The sequence below is a fragment of the Salvelinus fontinalis genome, chromosome 1 (assembly GCF_029448725.1).
Source record: "Salvelinus fontinalis isolate EN_2023a chromosome 1, ASM2944872v1, whole genome shotgun sequence".
Classification (NCBI taxonomy): domain Eukaryota; kingdom Metazoa; phylum Chordata; class Actinopteri; order Salmoniformes; family Salmonidae; genus Salvelinus; species Salvelinus fontinalis.
In genome coordinates, this window is record NC_074665.1 from 40,997,022 (window position 1) to 41,018,371 (window position 21,350).

The 21,350-nt window shown below is 41.9% G+C and overlaps 1 protein-coding gene across 2 annotated transcripts in view; it reads right to left on the reverse strand.

The window, feature by feature from the left end:
- LOC129854380 (double C2-like domain-containing protein alpha) overlaps positions 1-21,350 on the reverse strand; it is an 84,779-nt gene that overhangs the window by 23,871 nt on the left and 39,558 nt on the right. For both annotated transcript variants that reach the window (XM_055921357.1, XM_055921348.1), the window contains exons 6-7: positions 14,784-14,910; positions 8,311-8,370 (exon numbers count right to left, since the gene is read on the reverse strand). In XM_055921357.1, coding sequence (XP_055777332.1) covers positions 8,311-8,370; positions 14,784-14,910 — 187 coding nt within the window. The remainder of the gene's footprint in view (positions 1-8,310; positions 8,371-14,783; positions 14,911-21,350) is intronic.

Consider the following 21,350-nt stretch of genomic DNA (forward strand, 5'->3'; position numbering starts at 1 on the left):
AAAAATAAATGTCCCAAAATCGCACTAAACGGATATAAATTGCTATAAAACGCTTTAAATTAACTACCTTATGATGTTTTTAACTCCTATAACGAGTGAAAAGATGACCGGAGAAATATAACAGGCTAAACTAACGCTTGGAACAGGAGGGGGTCGGTGTCCTCCACGCGCGTTACGCAGCAAGAAAAGACTTGCTAGCTACAGGGTTTTTTCATTTATAGGGCCTGTGAACGCGCAATCGACCCCATTGGAATCGTCATCACGTAAAGGCATCCAGGGGAAGACGTAAGAAGTGTCCGTATAGTCATAGCAATAACAGTGCCCTTTTAACTGACTTCAGAACAGTGGCCAACATTTCTGAAATCTGACTCCATGTCAGGGAAATTGCTGTAGAATGGGCTCTGTTCCACTTAGAGACAAAATTTCAACTCCTATAGAAACTATAGACTGTTTTCTATTCAATAATAATAATAATATGCATATTGTACGATCAAGGATTTTGTGGGAAGCCGTTTCAAAAATTACCCAATTAGCATAAATAGTGACAACAGCGCCCCCATCCTCAACAGGTTAATGCGTTTGAGCCAATCAGTTGTGTTATGACAAGGTAGGGGTGGTATACAGAAGACAGCCCTATTTGGTAAAAAAACAAGTCTATATTATGGCAAGAACAGCTCAAATATGCAAAGAGAAATGACAGTCCATCATTACTTTAAAACATGAAGGTCAATCAACAGCGCCCCCATCCCCAACAGGTTATCTTACCAGAGAAAGCATCCAAACGAGTGAAACAGCGCCCCTCTGTCTAACTATACTGTACACTGACTGTAAAAAACAGTAGGAACACCTACTCTTTCCATGACATAGACTGACCAGGTGAATCCAGGTGAAAGCTATGATCCCTTGTTGATGTCACTTGTTAAATCCACTTCAATCAGTGTAGATGAAAGGGAGGAGACAAGTTAAAGAAGGATTTTTAAGCCTTGAGACAATTGAGAAATGTACTCTGTATGTTTGCCATTCAGAGGGTGAATGGGCAAGACAACATATTTAAGTGCCTTTGAACAGGGTATGGTAGTAGGTGCCAGGCTCACTGGTTTGAGTATGCTGCTGGGTTTTTCACGCTCAACAGTTTCCCATGTGTATCAAGAATAGCCCACCACCCAAAGGACATCCAGCCAACTTGACACAACTGTGGGAAGCATTGGAGTCAACATGCGCCAGTATCCCTGTGGAAAGCTTTCAAAACTTTGTAGAGTTCGTGCCCCGATGAATTGAGTCTGTCCTGAGGGAAAAGGGCATGCAACTCAATATTGTTCCTAATGTTTTGTACGCTCAGTGTATGTAGGCCATGTATCTGATGCTCTCTGGCCAAAAAGAGTATGGCACGTCACGTTAGAGTTCTTCATGGGTCCAAAATGTTGGACCCGATATGCATAAATGTATTTGTTTAATATAGCGACTCATTCCGAACCGACCCGAGGCCAACTAGACCAGTTCCGTATAGACCTGGTCTGATCCGAGTGAAGGAAGCAGCGGAAAAGTCAATTTTTAAGCTACTTTATTAACCGTAGCTGAAAAAGCGTGAGGGACAGAAGGAACAGAAAGGTGGTGTTGCCCATTTCCCTTTTCCCTTTTTTTGTGAACAAAATGTGCAATGCATTTTCCGAACTGTGAATGACAGCAATACGCAACAAAGCGTCTAGTCTGCCGGAAAACCAGACGAAGAAGAAGGAAAATAAGGAAAGGAGGTGCCACTCTAGCAAGCAGAGCATGGTGGGGGGGGCTACTAGTATTATTATTTTTTTATTATGCCCAGCTCACAAGGCCCCTGATGATGCCAGGCCTGAGGCAACTGCCTTTTCCGCCTAGTGGTAAGTCCGCCAGTGATCGATCTTATGCTAGTGACAAGCTCAATTTCCCCTCTGGGGATCAATAAAGTTGATCTATTCATTCATCCTCTTGTGTGTCTTATAGACTGACTATTGTGATGGAAGAGTCTGATCGCAAGTACAGCATGGTACGCATCATGGCACATCACATTAAGATTGACGGATGAAGGAATAGAAAATAAAAGCGAGGGAGCAGCCACTCAAAGAAGCTAAGAATGATGAGATGCAACATCTCAGGGAAGCATGAGTCACTCCCATGGCCACAGGCAGAGCCGAGCTACATGCATGTATTAATAGTGAAGCATACATTCGTCTGTATTCCACATCCATTTTTACCCCCTTACATGCATGTCTATTTTATGTTATTTTTGTGAGTGCATACATTTGCCAACCTTTGATTAGGGCTGTTACAGTGACCATACTACCTCCACACTGGCATTCACGAGTCATGACCACAGTCAAATTCCACATGACCTTTTAGTCAAGGTAACTAGGCTTCTCCAAGTTCTGATGCTGCTGATGGTTATTAGTAACATACCAAACTTGCTACCTACCTGGTACTCAGCACTCTGAGCACTCTGGTACTCAACAGGAAAAACAGAACTAGACCATCATTTGTGCCAGGTGTGATATCCCTCCTAAATTGCTCGTTCGAATGTTCCTATCGACTCAGTAAGACCAGCAGGCTAGTTGAAAGTTGTATTGTCAATTTTGTTTCGTATTTAAACGCCACTTTAAACGTGTACATGTGTCACGCCCTGACCATAGTTTGCTTTGTATGTTTTATGTTTTGTTTGGTCAGGGTGTGATCTGAGTGGGCATTCTATGTTGTGTGTCTGGTTTGTCTATTTCTATGTGTTTGGCCTGATATTGTTCTCAATCAGAGACAGGCGTTTTGCGTTTTGTATTGTGGGTTGTGGGTTATTGTCTATATGTTAGTTGCTTGTGTCTGCACGTTTTATATATAGCGTCACGTTCGTTTGTTGTTTTAGTAAGTTTGTCAAGTATTCTTCGTTTCTTCTTTAATAAATAGAAGAATGTATTCACTTCACGCTGCGCCTTGGTCCTCCTCTCTTTCTCCCGAAGACGATCGTGACAACATGACACTGCAACAAAATTTCCCCATGGGGACAATAAAGTCAGTAAGTAAGTAATTGTCCCTCTAACAACATCAATGCAAATGTATTTTAAAAAAGCAGGCACTTCATGAGAGCCCATGAGCTCGTGTTGGGCAACATTTCTATAGCCTAAGCAATTGCGTGAGAAAACAGACTTTTGATGGCCTCTATTAAAAAGAGGAGGATTCCATCAGCTTTCTATAGGCGAGGCCTATTATATTTATTTCTCAACTTTCCAAATATCAAGCACATTTCTAAGCTTTACAACAGGAGTATAACCTACCTGGCTGGCATGAAAATAAGCCATGGGAAAATGCATATAGATGACATGCATTTTTTCACCCTGCCCCTGTTCTGAGACAGGTGCATGATAATGGTCCGTTCTAAATCAAAACAAATGTCATACATATAATATTTAGTATATGTAAAGACAAGATTCAATTCAGAATAGTCTGATGGGTGACAATATTAGCCTATCACTTGTTTGAAGAGTGAGTACTACTTTTTATATATATATATATATATAAAAAAATACAAATCATTTCGAAATGGCAGCTCTGCTTCTAGCTCCTAAGCAACTTTGCAGGATGTATTTTCCTTACATTATTAGCCCAGAATGTTTTACGTGTTATTACATACAGTCGGAAAGGAGGTGTATAGGGGATGGTGTTCCCACCGTGACTATTAAAACCTACCCAAACCAAAAACTGTGGATAGATGGCAGCATTCGCGCAAAACTGAAAACACAAACCATCGCATTTAACCACAGCAATGTGACTGGGAATATGGTTGAATACAAACAGTGCAGTTATGCCCTCCGTAAGGCAATCAAACAAGCACAACATCAGTACAGAGATAAAGTAGAATTGCAAGTCAACGGCTCAGACACGTGACGTATGTGGCAGGGACTTCAGACAAGAAGTCTCTTCTTGTTATTGGTGTCCTTTAGTAGGGGTTTCTTTTCAGCAATTCAACCATGAAGTCCTGATTCACGCAGTCACCTCCGAACAGTTGATGTTGAGATGTGTCTGTTACTTGAACTCTCAAACATTTACAGTATGTGGGCTGCAATCTGAGGTGCAGTTAACTCTAATGAACTTATCCTCTGCAGTAAGGGTAACTCTGGGTCTTCCTTTCCTGTGGCGGTCCTCATGAGAGCCAGTTTCATCATAGCGCTTGATGGTTTTTGCCACTGCACTTGAAGAAACTTTCAAAGTTCTTGAAATCTTCAGGATTGATTGACCTTCATGTTTTAAAGTAATGATGGACTGTCATTTCTCTTTGCATATTTGAGCTGTTCTTGCCATAATATAGACTTGTTTTTTTACCAAATAGGGCTGTCTTCTGTATACCACCCCTACCTTGTCATAACACAACTGATTGGCTCAAACGCATTAACCTGTTGAGGATGGGGGCGCTGTTGTCACTATTTATGCTAATCGTGTAATTTTTGAAACGGCTTCCCACAAAATTCTTGATCGTACAATATGCATATTATTATTGGATAGAAAACAGTCTATAGTTTCTATAGGAGTTGAAATTTTGTCTCTAAGTGGAACAGAAGTCATTCTACAGCAATTTCCCTGACATGGAGTCAGATTTCAGAAATTTTGGCCCCTGATCTGGAGTCAGTTAAAAGGCCACTGTTATTGCTATGAGTATACAGACACTGCTTACGTCTTCCCCTGGATGCCTTTACGTGATGACGATTTGAATGGGGTCGATTGCGCGTTCACAGGCACTACAAATTAAAAAACCCTGAGGCTAGTCACTCTTTTGGAGCTGCGTCATGCGCCTAGAGGACACCGACCCGCACCTGTTCCAAGCATTAGTGGAGGGAGTAATATTACTCTGGTCATGTTTCTACTCGTTATGGGAGTTAAAAACATCATAAGGTAGTTAATTTAAAGCGTTTTATAGCAATTTATATCCGTTTAGTGCGATTTTGGGACATTTATTTCTGAAACGCTGTGAATTGCTGGGCACGCTTCCAGTTCATCCCGAACGCAGTTGGCATTTCCACATGGCAAGAGGACAGCTTTCCACCAAAAGACGATTGGACCCAAGAAAGGATCCTTTGCCCAAGATACTGATGGAAGAACAGCTCAAAGTAGGAACAATTTATTATGATAAATCGTGTTTCTGTCGAAAAATGTTAGTGGCTTAGGACGCCATTTTTTTTGACGTAGCTTCGCTTGGCGCAAACTGTATTGAAAAGTAAGGATAATTTAAAAAATGTAATTCCGCGATTGTATTAAGAATTAAATTGTCTATCAATCCCTGTCCACCCTATATTTTTTAGTCACGTTTATGAGTATTTATGTATAAGAGTAGATCACTGTCTAATATGGCGCACGGACATTTTCTCACCAGCTGGGCTACATTTCACATTGTCTAACCATGATTTTGGTGGCTAAATATAAACATTTTCGATCAAACTCTATATGGATTGTGTAATATGATGTTACAGGAGTGTCATCTGAAGAATTCTGAGAAGGTTAGTGAAAAAATTAATATATTTTGGCGATGTTGACTTTTATCGCTCACTTTGGCTAGAATCAATGCTGGGCTGCTATGTGCTATGTGCTATGCTAATATAACGATTTATTGTGTTTTCGCTGTAAGACACTTAGAAAATCTGAAATATTGTCTGTATTCACAGGATCTGTGTCTTTCGATTAGTGTATGCTGTGTATTTTTACGAAATGTTTGATGATTAGTAAGTAGGTAAACACGTTGCTATATGTAGTTTTTCTAGTCCATTTGTGACGGTGGGTGCAATTGTAACCTATGCCATCTACCTGAAATATGCACTTTTTTCTAACAAAACCTATCCCATACCATAAATATGTTATCAGACTGTCATCTGATGAGTTTTTTTCTTGGTTAGGGGCTATAAATATCTTAGTTTAGCCGAATTGGTGATAGCTACTGGTGTTGGTGGACAAATAAAAGATGGTGGATTATGCTAATGTGTTTTTAGGTAATAGATGTACATCTTTACATATTGTGTCTTCCCTGTAAAACATTTTAAAAATCGGACATGTTGACTGGATTCACAAGATCTGTGTCTTTCATTAGCTGTATTGGACTTTAATGTGTGAAAGTTAAATATTTAAAAAATATTTTTTTTTTGAATTTCGCGGCACTGGTTTTTCAGTGGGGGTGGGGGGGGAGTGCCGCTAGCGGCACTCTCATCCTAGACAGGTTAAGAAGGAAATAAATTCCACAAATGAACTTTTAACAAGGGACAACTGTTAATTGAAATGCATTCCAGGTAACTACCTCATGAAGCTGGTTGAGAGAATGCCAAGCGTGTGCAAAGTTGTCATTAAGGCAAAGGGTGGCTACTTTGAAGAATTTAAAATATAAATTATATTTTTTATTTGTTTAACACTTTTTTGGTTACTACATGATTCCATATGTGTTATTTCACAGTTTTGATGTTTTCACTATTATTCTACAATGTAGAAAATAGTGAAATAAAGAAAAACCCTTGAACGAGTAGGTGATTCCAAACAATTAACTGGTATTGTATACATCTATATTTTTTAAATATATTTTCCTTCATTATTTTCCACTAACCCTAACACCCCTCCCCTAATTGGAGTAAACTAATGGACAACAACACTTAGGCTTCTACTTCCTGCTTATACAGTGCATCCTGTTTCGATTGATCATCCTTGAGATGTTTCTACAACTTGATTGGAGTCCACCTGTGGTAAGTTCAATTGACTGGACATGATTTGGAAAGGCACACACCTGTCTATATAAGGTCCCACAGTTGACAGTGTATGTCAGAGCAGAAACCAAGCAATGAGGTCGAAAGAGCTTTGAGACAGGATTGTGTCGAGGCACAGATCTGGGGAAGGATACCAAAAAATGTCTGCAGCATTGAAGGTCCCCAAGAAACAGTGGCCTCCATCATTCTTCAATGGAAGAAATTAGAAACCACCAAGGCTCTTCCTAGAGCTGGCCGCCAAACTGAGCAATCGGTGGAGAAGGGCATTGGTCAGGGAGGTGACCAAGAACCCGGGGGTCACTCTGACAGAGCTCCAGAGTTCCTCTGTGGAGATGGGAGAACCTTCCAGGATAACCATCTCTGCATCACTCCACCAATCAGGTGTTTATGGTAGAGTGGCCAGACAGAAGCCACTCCTCTGTAAAAGGCACATGACATCCTGCTTGGTTTGCCAAAAGGCACCTAAACGACTCTCAGACCATGAGAAACAAGATTCTCTAGTTTGATGAAACCAAGATTGAACTCTTTGGCCTGAATGCCAAGGGTCACGTCAGGTGGAAACCTGGCACCATCCCTACGATGAAGCACGGTGGTGTCAGCATCATGCTGGGCGGATGTTTTTCAGTTGCAGGGACTGGGAGACTAGTCGAGATTAAGGGAAAGATGTACGGAGCAAAGTACAGAGATATTCTTGATGAAAACCTGCTTAGAGTGCTCAGGACCTCAGACTGGGGTGAAAGTTCACCTTTCAACAACCTGAAGCACACAGCCAAGACAACACAGGAGTAGCTTCGGGACAAGTCTCTGAATGTCCTTGAGGGGTCCAGCTACAGCCCGGGCTTGAACCCAATCGTACATCTCTGGAGAGACCTGAAAATAGCTGTGCAGCGACGCTACCTATTCAACTGAACAGAGCTTGAGAGGATCTGCAGAGAAAAATGGGAGAAACTCCCCAATTACAGGTGTGCCAAGCTTGTAGCGTCATACCCAAGAAGACACAAGGTTGTAATTTCTGCCAAAGTTTGCTTCAACAAAGTACTGAGTAAAGGGTCTGAATGTCATATTTAAGTTTACATTTTTTTATGTTTTGAAAGTTCTGAACCTTTCTATTGTCATAGTTTCTACAGATTGTAAATTAAAGACAAATATTTTTGTTTTAAATATTATTATATTTTTGATCGATTGACTATGACTTTTCAAGTCACCCAGTAGTGCTATCTGCAGAGTTAGCGCCAGGTAAATGTTTCACTTCTTCAACCATTCCTGCAACCAAAAACAAGCTACATATGGTCAGTACCAAAACAAATGATCTAATGATTCTGTCTCTTCGTAGCAAAACCTGCAGAGCTGGGATGGTTTAATCCCCCATTTATATAACATTCTATTGGTGGCAAGAATTTTATATAATAATTTAAATGGAAAAAGTTCAAAGTTTTGAATCCGGTGTTGCTCAAGCCAACACTGCCTTTAAAAGTCAAGCGCCGTGCGATGTCGGCACAGCACAGTTTGTTTGAACCATGGTCAGACAGACAGAGGCGAAGGGGTGTTTTTGGCGTACCTCTCTCAGGTAGCAGGAAATGCCTCTCAGTGCCGCGCTCATTGCAGAAGGGGAGGGAAGCTGGAGAGAGAGAGAGAGAGAGAGAGGGATGGAGAGAGAGAGAAAGAGAAATAAAGATAAATATAGCTGCGAGCAGCAATGAACACGGTTCACAACTATCTTCCTTTATGTGCAATCAGTGAAAGCATTAGCATGTTTATCTCTCAGTATCACAAGTGAATGACGCAAGTGAAGTTTAGTCTGTGCTGTAGGTTTGTTATCTTAGAATGCAGCTTGTCGTCGTCCGGGTTAGGGAGGGTTTGGCCGGTAGGGATTTCCTTGTCTCATCGCGCTCCAGCGACTCCTGTGGCGGGCTGGGCGCAGTGCGCGCTAGCCAAGGGGGCCAGGTGCACGGTGTTTCCTCCGACACATTGGTGCGGCTGGCTTCAGGGTTGGAGGCGCGCTGTGTTAAAGAAGCAGTGCGGCTTGGTTGGGTTGTGCCTCGGAGGACGCATGGCTTTCGACCTTCGTCTCTCCCGAGCCCGTACGGGAGTTGTAGCAATGAGACAAGATAGTAATTACTAGCGATTGGATACCACGAAAATTGGGGAGAAAAGGGGAGAAAATTTAAAAAAATAAAAAAAAGAATGCAGCTTGTAATCATTCTTAAAGTCATTACTTAATTCTGCTTGTGTAAATGATTTCAATCTCAGTCGGTTCACTCCACATTAGCATTCCAAAATACTTAAATATACCCTCACAACTGTCGTATCCTGACAGAGCAAGAGGCAGGACTTCCGGTTTCATATTTTCCCAAATAAAATATCCACTTTTCACTACGTTCAGACCACATATAGTGCATTCGGAAAGTATTCAGACCCTTTCACTTTTAACACATTTTGTTACGTCTCAGCTTTAGACTAAAATTGATTAAATAGTTTTTTTTACCCCCCTCATCAATCTACACACAATAATCCATAATGAAAAAGAAAAACAGGTTTTTAGAAATGTTTGCAAATTTACATAAGTATTCAGACTCTTTACTCAGTACTTTGTTGGAGCAGGTTTGGCAGCAAATATAGCCTCGGGTCTTTTTGGGTATGACGCTACAAGCTTGCGATACCCGTATTTGGGGAGTTATTTCGACAGGTGTGTGCCTTTCCAAATCATGTCCAATAAATTGAATTTACCACAGGTGGACTCCAATCAAGTTGATGAAACATCTCAAGGATGATCAATGGAAACAGGATGCACCTGAGCTCAATTTCGAGTCTCATATCAAAGGGTCTGAATACCTTTGTAAATAAGGTATTTCCATTTTTTTAATAAATTTATAAATTTCTAAAAACCTGTTTTTCACATTATTCGTCAGCATAATTTAACAATCCTTTGCATTAGACAAAGTCCACTTGATCAAGTGTTATTGCTCTAGTATCCTATGGTGCCACTGGTGCCAATGGCATTTATAGTGCCGCCATCTAGTCTGGTGCAGCCATCTAAGGTAGCAGTGACTTACTATTCACACAGCTTATGTTTTGAATGCGGCAACTATTAAAGACTGACGTAATGAGTAAATACAAAACCTGGAGGGAATCTGACATATGGTTAATGAGGAGAAGATGATTGCAGATGACTTTGAGCATTAGCGTTACATATGCAAACAATTAGTTGTTTCTAGTTTCCTTGTTTTTTTAGACATCCATACCAAATTCTGTTTGACTTTCAGACATCCATGATAGCGATGATAAGTTTCAAGTTGATAGGACACTGTGGAGTGGATTAACATTGGTTTAAATGGACATGTCAAATCGGATTTTTGATAGGTCAATAACTCAACCATCTTTTGACCAAGATTTTCTTAAACCAAGTTAAGACATGTACCATGGGCCTACATTCCAAATTGGTGTCTTTTGTTCCTATGGTTCATGAGAAGACGTATGTGCTAATAGGAATCCACTGGTATTGTGTGCCCATCTTTGAATGTTATTGAACATTATTTTCTCTAACTCTTTAGTGACTACTGTGAAATTTTGAGTCAATCTGACTTTTAGTCCATGAAAAGATGTTTTGTGATTATTTTAATTATTACAGTTACAGTCAAAAAAGAGAACTGTGACCCTAAAATGGTTTCAAGTTGATAAGCCATTGTGAAGTGGATTTACAAAGGATTTAAATGGACAGGTAAAATCTGATTTATAAATAACTCAGCCAATCCTTTAGCTTTTCTGAAACTAAGTTGAGAGAAGAATGAGAATACGTTTTCAAAAATGTTCAAGATGTAGGAAAATCTATCCTGAGAGACCATTGGGTCCTTGAGGCAAATTTGTTCAGCATTTCAAGTCTCTAGGTCTAAAGAGGCGACGGATTTGAAGGTTTAAGCGAGACTGCTTATAACAGCACCTCATAGGCCAATCAGTGCCATTATTTTTGACCAAGTTACTCATGACCTCTAGTGTCTGTGTGCCAAATACAGTATATATATATTTTTTACTATCTTTGCTTGAGTTATTTGACCAAGTCAAGGAAAATGAAAATAATAAGAATTCAAAGAATAACAATAGGTTTCACAGCTTCGCTGGGCACGCAATATCAAGTGTGTCTATAGGCTATTTCATGGGGTCTCAATAAGGATCCATAGCCTATAGGCTACGAAGTGCGTGCTCAGAGAAGCACGGAACAAGTTATCTTTCTAAGATATCTGCTGGAGTGGTCTAAATAAAACTAGGCAGCATTACACACTGCAAAGGATATTCCAACCCTGAGGCCCAGGCTGCTCTGCTCTTACTGATCAAAAAAGTTTTTGTGTGCTGCCTAACCAATGGCTGTGCTGTGTAGGGCTACGGTGGCAGTTCAGGAGGAGAGTCAAAGGCTTCTTTTGATTTTTGGTGGCTATTAAGCCTAGTCCAAAAACGTGCGTGAAGACTGGCCTATAGTTTATGTTCTGTTCAGTTTGAAAAGAGAGTGCGAAGGGGAGGACCGGAGGTCATCTTTGATAGCTTGCTACTACTATAATTGATTTGATTAAAAACAATATGTTTCTTGCCCATTATGTCTTTATCAGAGTTATTGACCTCACAATAAGACAGATTCGAATCATTTACATTGCGGTGCTGAAACTTGAAGCAGCAGCAATCGGAAATGGACAGCTCATAGTGCTGAAAGAAGGCAAATTCGACTAGGCATTTCAACCGTCTTCATTTTAATTAGACTACTAACAACAAGAGGGCTTTGTGTTGGAGCCTATGTTCACCTATTAAGAAATAAGAGGTAAGCCTAACTGTGTGGCAGATGAAATTAAGCAATAGGCTGCTATAAGCATAGATTTGTCGGTCAGTTCCTCCACCCACTATTCACTCTTAAAATAGCCTACCTCTGTGTCAGTGAACGGCTGTTAAGTTAAAACCAAGACTCGAATTGAGGGGGTATGAGAGGGTATGCCATAGGCCTACCTTATTTTAAAATAAAATGTCAAAAAGCACAGGCCTACCCCTTGTTAGCTTAAGATTTTGAAGAAAATAAAACAGATCTGATTATATAAAATGATCTATAACAGCGCTTTGGTCCGCAGTGCTTTATTCTAGAAACAAGCTGTACTGTAAAATACCCGGGAAAGACGTGACTTTGATGCATATGGGGATATCATTGTTTTGTTTATTTGACATTCAGAGGCTGAGCTACAATGTCCTATAGCCGAGGAGACAAAAACATTTACTTTGCTTGGAAGTAATCTAATTCTGTCACTATCAACTGATTAAGCTATTCACTTTATGTACAATAGAAGATGCTTAAACCCAGACAGCTTTTAGGGAAACACCTGTAATCTTCTCTCGTTGGGTTACGCAACTGAAGAAGTGTAGCCAGCAATTAAAGCTTACATTTTTCTGCAACGGTAGGCGTACTCTGTATGGGGTGGAAAGTTAGGCCTAACTTTTGGAAAGTTCCATGCTCAGATTCCAAATTACGTTTCTGTCACGCCCTGATCTGTTTCACCTGTTCTTGTGATTGTCTCCACCTCCTCCAGGTGTCGCTTATTTTCCCCATTTATCCTTTTCCCCAGTGTGTTTCCTGTCTCTCTGTGCTAGTTCGTCTTGTATGTTTTCTATTCTCTTTTTCTAGTTTTCTCGGTTTTGACCCTTGCCTGTTTTTTCTGGACACGCCTGCCTGACCCACCTGCCTGCCCTAACATCAAGCCTGTCTGCCACTCTGTACCTCTTGGACTCAGAATCTGGTTTTGACCTTTTGCCTGTCCACGACCATTCTCTTGCCTACTCCTTTTGGATATAAATAAACAACTAAGACTCTAACCATCTGCCTCCTGTGTCTGCATCTGGGTCTCACCTTGTGCCGTTATAGTTTCAGATTGAATTATTTGCAAACAGGGACAATTTAGTTGCAAACAAGACACACTGATTTGGCATTTGGATAAATATGATTATTATGAACACATCGGCCTCTGTCTATTCTTAGCCTGTAATTTCCATAATTTGTCACACTGATCTGGTTCAACCGGCCTTTGTAATTATCTCCACCCCCCTCCAGGTGTTGCCCATCTTCCCCATTATCCTCTGTGTATTTATACCTGTGTTTGTCTGCTGCCTGTTTGTCAAGTCAACCAGCAGTTTTGTGTCTCAGCTCCTGCTTTTCTTAGTCTCTCTTTTTCTCACCCTCCTGGTTTTGACCCTTGCCTGTCTTGACTCTTAGCCCGCTTGCCTGACCACTCTGCCTGCCCCTGACCATGAGCCTGCCTGCCGATCTGTACATTTGCCCCACCTCGATTATTGACCTCTGCCTACCCTGAGCCTGCCTGCCATCCGGTACCGTTGCCTCACCTCTGGTTTACTGACCCCTGCCTGCCTTGACCTGTCTATTGTCTGCCCCTGTTGGATTATTAAACCATTCTTAATTTAACGTTGTCTGCATCACTGTTTTACCGTCACACCTGGTAATTTGTGTGGTATTAAAAAATATTCTGCTTATATTGTGATGACCCTCCCACTCTGTCTGCCGAATTCTCTCTTTGCTCTTGTTTTCCTTAATAGGATGTCGGTGGGCGGAGCTAGGAGGGTCGTCAGCAAAATGGGACACACCCGGGTTCAGGTGTATCCCGGGCTAAATACACCTCTTCCCCATTCATTGGGGAGACTCTCTCCATGCAGACACTGATAGATTTTGGTTGTGGCATTTTTTGTGGCTGTTTTTGTTTGCGTCGGCACCTTCATCATCACATTTATGCACGCAACCACTCACTTACACTACTGATTACACACACCATTGTTAATTGTATTTAGTTACTTCAGTTAATAAATATATTTTGTTATTCCATATCTCCACGTTGTCTCCCTTTTTGTTACGAACTTCGAGCCGGTTCGTGACAATTTGTAAAATGATTTAGAATTGCATGAAAGGTTTATAAAAAATGTTTTTTCTCAGACCAGCAAATACGATGATCGATTCATGTAATACTTTTAACTATAAAGGAGATTTTTCCACCCCTACTCTTTTTTTTTTACCACTTTTTCTCCCCGATTTTGTGGTATCCAATTGAAATTTACAGTCTTGTCTCATCGCTGCAACTCCCGTACGGACTCTGGAGAGGCGAAGAGCCACGCATCCTCCGAAACACAACCCAACCAAGGGTTGTGGACTGCTTCTTACACAATGCCCACTTAACCCGGTAGCCAGCCGCACCAATGTGTCAGAGGAAACACTGTACACATGGTGCCTGTGTCAGTGTGCACTGCGCCCGGCCTGCCATAAGAGTCACTAGTGCGTGATGGGACAAGGACATGCCTGCCGGCCAAACACTCCCTAGCCCAGACGATGCTGGGACAATTTTGTGCCGCCCCATGGATCTACCGGTTGCGGCCGGCTGCAACAGAGCCTGGACTTGAACCCAGAATCTCTAGTGGCACAGCTAGCACTACGATGCAATGCCTTAGACCACCCCTACTCTTGTCTACAGTGGTCTGCGAACCCACAACCTTCTGGCCCACAGCCCTGGGCACTATTACAATTCCTGCATTGCCATGTAAGGCTTACAGGATGCATATCTAACACTCTGGTCTGTTGAAGAAGTGAGGGTAAACGGTAGACATGTTCTCGGTTATCCTCCAATTAGTTTTATTATTTTGTGTTTAGCAAACTTTTTATTTCCAAACGTTCAGGGAGGGTTTAGGTCAAATATATTTTGCTAAAGAGGGGGCCATCCGTTTTAATATCAGAGTGGTCTGATTTTCCTCTTGTAACCCTTATTATAAACAACATTCACTCCCTTATCCCTTTTTATTGTAATCTGCCTTTATCTATCTTCTCATCGCTGGTGGTTTGGATCTGACTTTTTGACTGTCTGGTTTTGTTTGGCACGGGGTGGGGAAGAGATGACTCAAGAAGAAGAACTTATGATGTGAGAGAAATTCCTGAAAAAGTCCAATAAAGTGAACTCCATCCCCCCTCCGTCCCTCGCTCCCCCTCATCCCTCTCTCCCTCTTTCTCACAGGCGGTGGGTGTTCCAAACAAATGTTGAAGCGCTTGGTTTGGTCGGGCTTCACGCGGCGCAGGGCCACCCGCGACTCTCCGATGAACTCGTTATGCGTCAGCTTGTCCTCGTCACACACAGACACCCTGACGGATGGATGGAGGAGAGACAGAAGGAGAGAGAGAGAGAACACACACAAGTCAAGCAGAGTTGGTCACTTGTGTCTAACTCAGTCATGACTAAGGGCTCTATTCAATCTGTAATTTCCGGTTGAGCAGACATGCAGCGTTTACCGTGAATGCAGTCTCCACTAAAGCAGTAACATTGCCTTTACAATTTTTTTGAATCACTTTGCCACTAATTTCAGAACCTTGATGTCCTTTTTCAAAACTCTAGACACAAAACTCTTTTTCCAATTGCTTGGATACAATACACATAAAGCTAAGATAATTTGTTCGTTGAACTAAAATCACCTGTTCAAAATGACACTTTATTAGGTACACCTGTCTAATACTGGGTAGGACCCCCTTTTTGCCTCCACAACAGCCTGGGTTATTTACGGTGTTGTACATTAAGAGAAGCCCTTCTGCACACCACTGTTTTAAAAAGCTGTTATTTGAGCATTTGTGGCATTTCTGTTTGCTTGAATGAGTCTGGACATTCTCCTCTGACCTCTCTCCTTAACAAGGTGTTTCTGCCCACAGAACTGCCGTTCACTGAATGTGTTTTGTTTATCGCACCATTCTCTGTAAACTCTGGAGACTGTAGTGCGTAAAAATCCCAGGAAGGCAGCTGTTTCTGAGATGCTGGAATCACCATGTGTGTCACGTTTGTTATAGCGATGAGACCGTGATTTGAATACATCTTCTTTTAATAAAGAAAGAACACGGAATGAACTATACAAAAACAACAAAACGAACGTGAAGCTATATAATCATAGTGCTGACACAAGCAACTTAACATAGACATAGATAATCACCCATGAAATACTCAAGGAATATGGCTGCCTAAATATGGTTCCCAATCAGAGACAACGATAAACAGCTGCCTCTAATTGAGAACCAATCTAGGCAACCATAGACATACAAAACCCCTAGACTGGTCGCAACCTCATAAACATACAAAACCCCTAGACAGGACAAAAACATATAATCACCCATGTCACACCCTGACCTAACCAAAATAATAAAGAAAACAAAGAATACTAAGGTCAGGGCGTGACAATGTGTGGCATCAACAATCATACCACGGTCAAAGTTGCTTAGATTTCGCATCTTGTCCGTTCTAATGTTTGGTCGAACAACATCTAAAGCTCTCGACTCTATATACTCTATATATTGAGTTGCAGGCAGCCACATGATTCGCTGTTCGAATGTAACCTTCCTTGATGAGCTAAATCCGGTCTGTAGAGCTGATGGCATGACCTATGTCATTGTGTGGGATAATGTCAGGTTCCACCATGCTCAAATGGTGCAAGCATGGTTTCAGGCCCATCCACAATTTACCACCCTGTACTCACCCCCATACTCTCCTTTCCTTAACCCAATTGAGGAATTTTTTCTCCACATGGAGGTGGAAGGTATATGATAGGCGCCCTCACGAACAAGCCACCCTTCTCCAGGCCATGGATGACGCATGCAATGACATCACGGCAGACCAGTGTCAGGCCAGGATTCACCATGCCCGAAGATTCTTCCCAAGATGTTTAGCTAATGAAAACAACCATTGTGATGTGGATGAGAACTTGTGGCCAAATCCACAAGACAGGGTTAATGGAATATAGAAGTACAGTAATCAATCTTTTGTTTAGCTTTTTACAGTAAGCCAGGTGAGGAACACTGCAGTTGACCTTTAACTGTTTTTTTATTTTTTTGTAGCTAATTGTTTTTGCTTTGATTCAAAGAAACCTATGTTGTGATTTTATTGTATTTCATCAATACACTTCATATTTTGTTCAATGATTCCACTGTGTCTGTAGTATTCTCTCTACTAGTCCTTTTACAGTGATGTATTTACGTGTAGTAGCATAATGAAACATGTATCACATATTTTGTACTACAATATTTAATGATTGTACGAACAACTACACAGGGAAACTATCGGTATCTTGTGTGTGGGTGATCTAAATGAATGTTCCTATGGTATTTCATAAACAAATGAGTTATTTGAACCAATGATTCTGCAAGTGCAAGGTTTCTTTAAAGATATGAATGCACAATGCAATGTTTTGAACATTGGACAGCCTGTGTTACAAGTGATGACCGTTTTGAGTTTTGTGTCTAGAGTTTTGAAAAGTGACCACAAGGTTCTGAAATTAGTGCCAAAGTGATTGTAAAAAACTGTAAATTACAACTACCCAGAAAGCTAAACTTCCGCGATGCGGATTTAATAGAGCCCTAGGTATAGGGGGGAGGAATAGGGCACAGAGACAGAGAGCGAGACAGAGAGAGCGAGAGAGCATACAAGTAGACATGAACATTCAACAAAGTCGGTCATGACTAACTTAACTCAATTATGATGACTAACCATTGACAGGACTGACATGCACTGAATTCGAAAGAAACACAGCCTGTGTAGCGGACGTCACTGTGCATTGCTTAGCTGTACCAATTCCTTCTGCTCTAGCTCACACCAAGACTAGAACCCGGGACATTTGCCTTGCAGACATGTGATCGCTGTCCTGATACATTCTAACCAGTCGCAAGTTTTCCGGCTGAGAAGTGAGATTCACAAATCCACATCTGTTACACCTGCAAGTATAATGCTTTTTAACTCGTTATAAACATGCATCAGCCTTTATAATGGTTTACAACGTGTTATGTGTCTCTATGTATCCAAATTTCAACTGACTCAAATGGCTCTTATTTTGTCATTAGTCATCATAATGATAAGACATTATGAAGCTCAAATGCTCATGACAAGTCTTAAAATGCATTACAACTGTATCATAATTCTGCTCCCGAGTGGCGCAGTGGTCTTAGGAACTGCATCTCAGTGCTAGAGGCGACACTACAGACCCTGGATCGATTCCAGGCTGTATCACAACCGGCCGTGATTGGGACTCCTATAGGGCGGCGCACAATTGGCCCAGCGTCGTCCGGGTTAGGCCGTCATTGTAAATAAGAATATGTTCTTAACTGACTTGCCTAGTTAAATAAAGGTTAAAAAATCATTTGCTGCTTTGGCTTAGACTATGTTTTTGCAATAGTGAAAATGGATGCATGTATGCTGTGTCTGATAAAGATACAGGCAAAAATAATGAATAATACATGCACACATAGCAGACACAATTAGCATGTGGCACCACTGGGATTTCATAGAGTGAAAGTGCAGCATGCCAGGCTAATCTAATCCATATTTATGGGCTCTGCAGTTGTTTTTATATCCTGCCACTATGTCACCTAAATTAGACAGAAACACACATGGAGAAAGAAGTGGGTGGGAGAGAAAGCGAGAGGGTGTGCGTGTGAAATCAAGGGAGAGGGTGGAAGGTGATGAAAGCCAGGGAAAGATGTGGGTGAGAAAGGAAAACGAGAGAGAGACACTATTTGGATAATCTGGATAGTCCATCTGTACAGATGGTCATACTATCAATAAACTACTGTTGCTAAGCAGTTGCTTGCTAAGGTTAAGGTTATGGTTAGAGTCAGGGTTAGTAGATAGTTGAAATGTTTCTGCCTCTCCAAATAAAGTGGTACCTTCTGTTTTGTATGCACAGGCATTTGTGTGTGTGTGTGTGTGTGTGTGTGTGTGTGTGTGTGTGTGTGTGTGTGTGTGTGTGTGTGTGTGTGTGTGTGTGTGTGTGTGTGTGTGTGTGTGTGTGTGTGTGTGTGTGTGTGTGTGTGTGTGTGTGTGTGTGTGTGTGTGCGTGTGTGCGTGTGTGTCTGTGTGCGTGTGTGTCTGTGTGTGTATGTGTGTGTGTGTGTGTGTGTGTGTGTGTGTAAGAGAGAGTGTGTAATAGAATGTGCTGCCTGTCCACCGACCCGATCGTCTGATTTTCCTCTTTAACTAAATCCTTGATCAAGGGACCAAGACGGCCAAATTGCCTGGCTGTCTTCAGCCGCCTGGAACTGGGAAGGATGTACTGTGCAAATATGGTTGTGTCCCAAATGGCACCATATTCCCTATATAATGCAGTACTTTTGACCAGGGCCCATATGGCTCTGGTCAAAAGTAATGCACCATGTAGGGAATAGGGTGCCATTTAGGACTTTGCTTATGTGCGGTCAGGTGCGAGAGGCCAGTTGCCCAGGGAAACCACTCGATAGCTGTTGAAGGCTCCAGAGATAATTTACACTGTATTGTCTTATTAGCCCTCAGAACACAAGCAACCTTTACTTCACGTCCTCTAGAAGAAAACCAGTGAAACAAACACATAGAGACAGAGAGACACAGACCGAGACACAGAGAGAGAGAGGAGGCAGGGAAAGAGAGAGAGAGATAGCGGGGAGGCAGATAGGGAGTCAGTGAGACAGAGAGAGAGAAGCAGAAAAAAAATGGAGGGTGGAGGAAGGGAGCGGCACTCTATTGCCCTCAGAATACATTATCAATTTCCTATTACCGTGATGGTGGCTGACATTTTCAGCTCCTTGGCGAACACAATGGCTGTAGCGGTGATAAAAGGCTGTTTGAATTTAATCCTTGCACTGGGAGAGTGGCACAAACCGAAGCTTCAATCAGTGAAATTATTTATTTAAATGAAGACAATCAGTGAAATATGCCAATCCAAACATGCAAATTAACGTACACTATATATGCAAAAGTATGTGGACACCCTTTAAAATTAGTGGATTCAGCTATTTCAGCCACACCCGTTGCTGACGTATATAAAATCAAGCACACAGCCATGCAATCTCCATAGACAAACATTGTCAGTAGAATGGCCTTATTGAAGAGCTCAGTGACTTTCAACGGGGCACTGTCATAGGATGCCACCTTTCCAACAAGTCAGTTAATCAAATTGAATAAACATTGTCTGTCCTGGGCTGCAACACTCACTACCGAGTTCCTAACTGCCTCTGGAAGCAACATCAGCACAATAACTGTTTGTCGGGAACTTAATGAAATGGGTTTCCATGGCCGAGCAGCCGCACACAAGCCTAAGATCATCATGCGCAATGCCAAGCGTCGCCTGGAGTGGAGTAAGCTTGCCGCCATTGAACTCAGTGGAAACGCATTCTCTAAAGTGATGAATCACGCTTCACCATCTGGCAGTCCAACGTTTGTCAAATGCCAGGAGAACGCTACAAGCCCGAATGCATAGTGCCAACTGTAAAGTTTGGTGGAAGAGGAATAATGGTCTGGGGCTGCAGCATACAATGGTACAGCATATAATGACTTTCTAGATGATTCTGTGCTTCCAACTTTGTGGCAAGAGTTTGGGGAAGGCACTTTCCTGTTTCAGCATTACAATGCCCCCGTGCACAAAGCGAGGTCCGTCCAGAAATGGTTTGTAGAGATCGGTGTGGAAGAACTTGACTGGCCTGCACAGAGCCCTGACCTCAACCCCATCGAACACCTTTGGGGTGAATTGGAACGTCGACTGCGAGCCAGGCCTAATCTCCCAACATCAGTGGCCGAACTCACTAATGTTCTTGTGGCCGCAGCAATGTTCCAACATCGAGTGGAAAGCCTTCCCAGAAGAGTGGAGGCTGTTATAACAGAAAAAGGGGGACCAACTCCATAATGTCCATCCATCTGGAATGAGATGTTCAACAAGCAGGTGCCCACATACTTTTGGTCATTTAGTGTATCAATGGGTGATTTTAGATTAATTGACACATCAGTTTGGTGTCAGCCTCTCCAATATATTCCCTGATACAGATTTTGTATGCAGGTCATGGATAAGTAGAGACGGTAAAACTAAATTCGATAAGCCCCTAGATTATTAAGATTCTTGAGAGGAGAGATGAAGAGATAAAGCAAGAAAGTTCCTGAACAATTGTCACTGATGAATATCACACAGTCACAGCACCTCCATTCCCCACCGAGAGCAATGAATCTCAATAGATCTCATTAATCTCTATACAGTGCCTTCAGAAAGTATTCACACCCCTTGACTTTTTCCACATTTTGCTGTGTAAAATGTATTAATTTTAGATTTTTTTGTCACTGGTTTACACATAATACCCCATAATGTCAAAGTGGAATTATGTTTTTCAAAATACATTTCAGTCTTCTGTGATGTTTATAATGACTATTATATAGCCTGTAGGAAGGGTACCACACGAGGGAGGAGGATGTCTTCCCTGTAACGCACAGCGTTAAGATTGCCTGCAATGACAACAAGCTCAGTCTGGTGATTCTGTGACACACCGCCCCAGACCATGACGGACCCTCCACCTCCAAATCGATCCCGCTCCAGAGTACAGGCCTCGGTGTAACGCTCATTCCTTCGACGATAAACGCGAATCCGACCATCACCCCTGGTGAGACAAAACCGCGACTCGTCAGAGAAGAGCACTTTTTGCCAGTCCTGTCTGGTCCAGCAACGGTGGGTTTGTGCCCATAGGCGATGTTGTTGCCGGTGATGTCTGGTGAGGACGTACCTTACAATAGGCCTACAAGTCCTCAGTCCAGCCTCTGT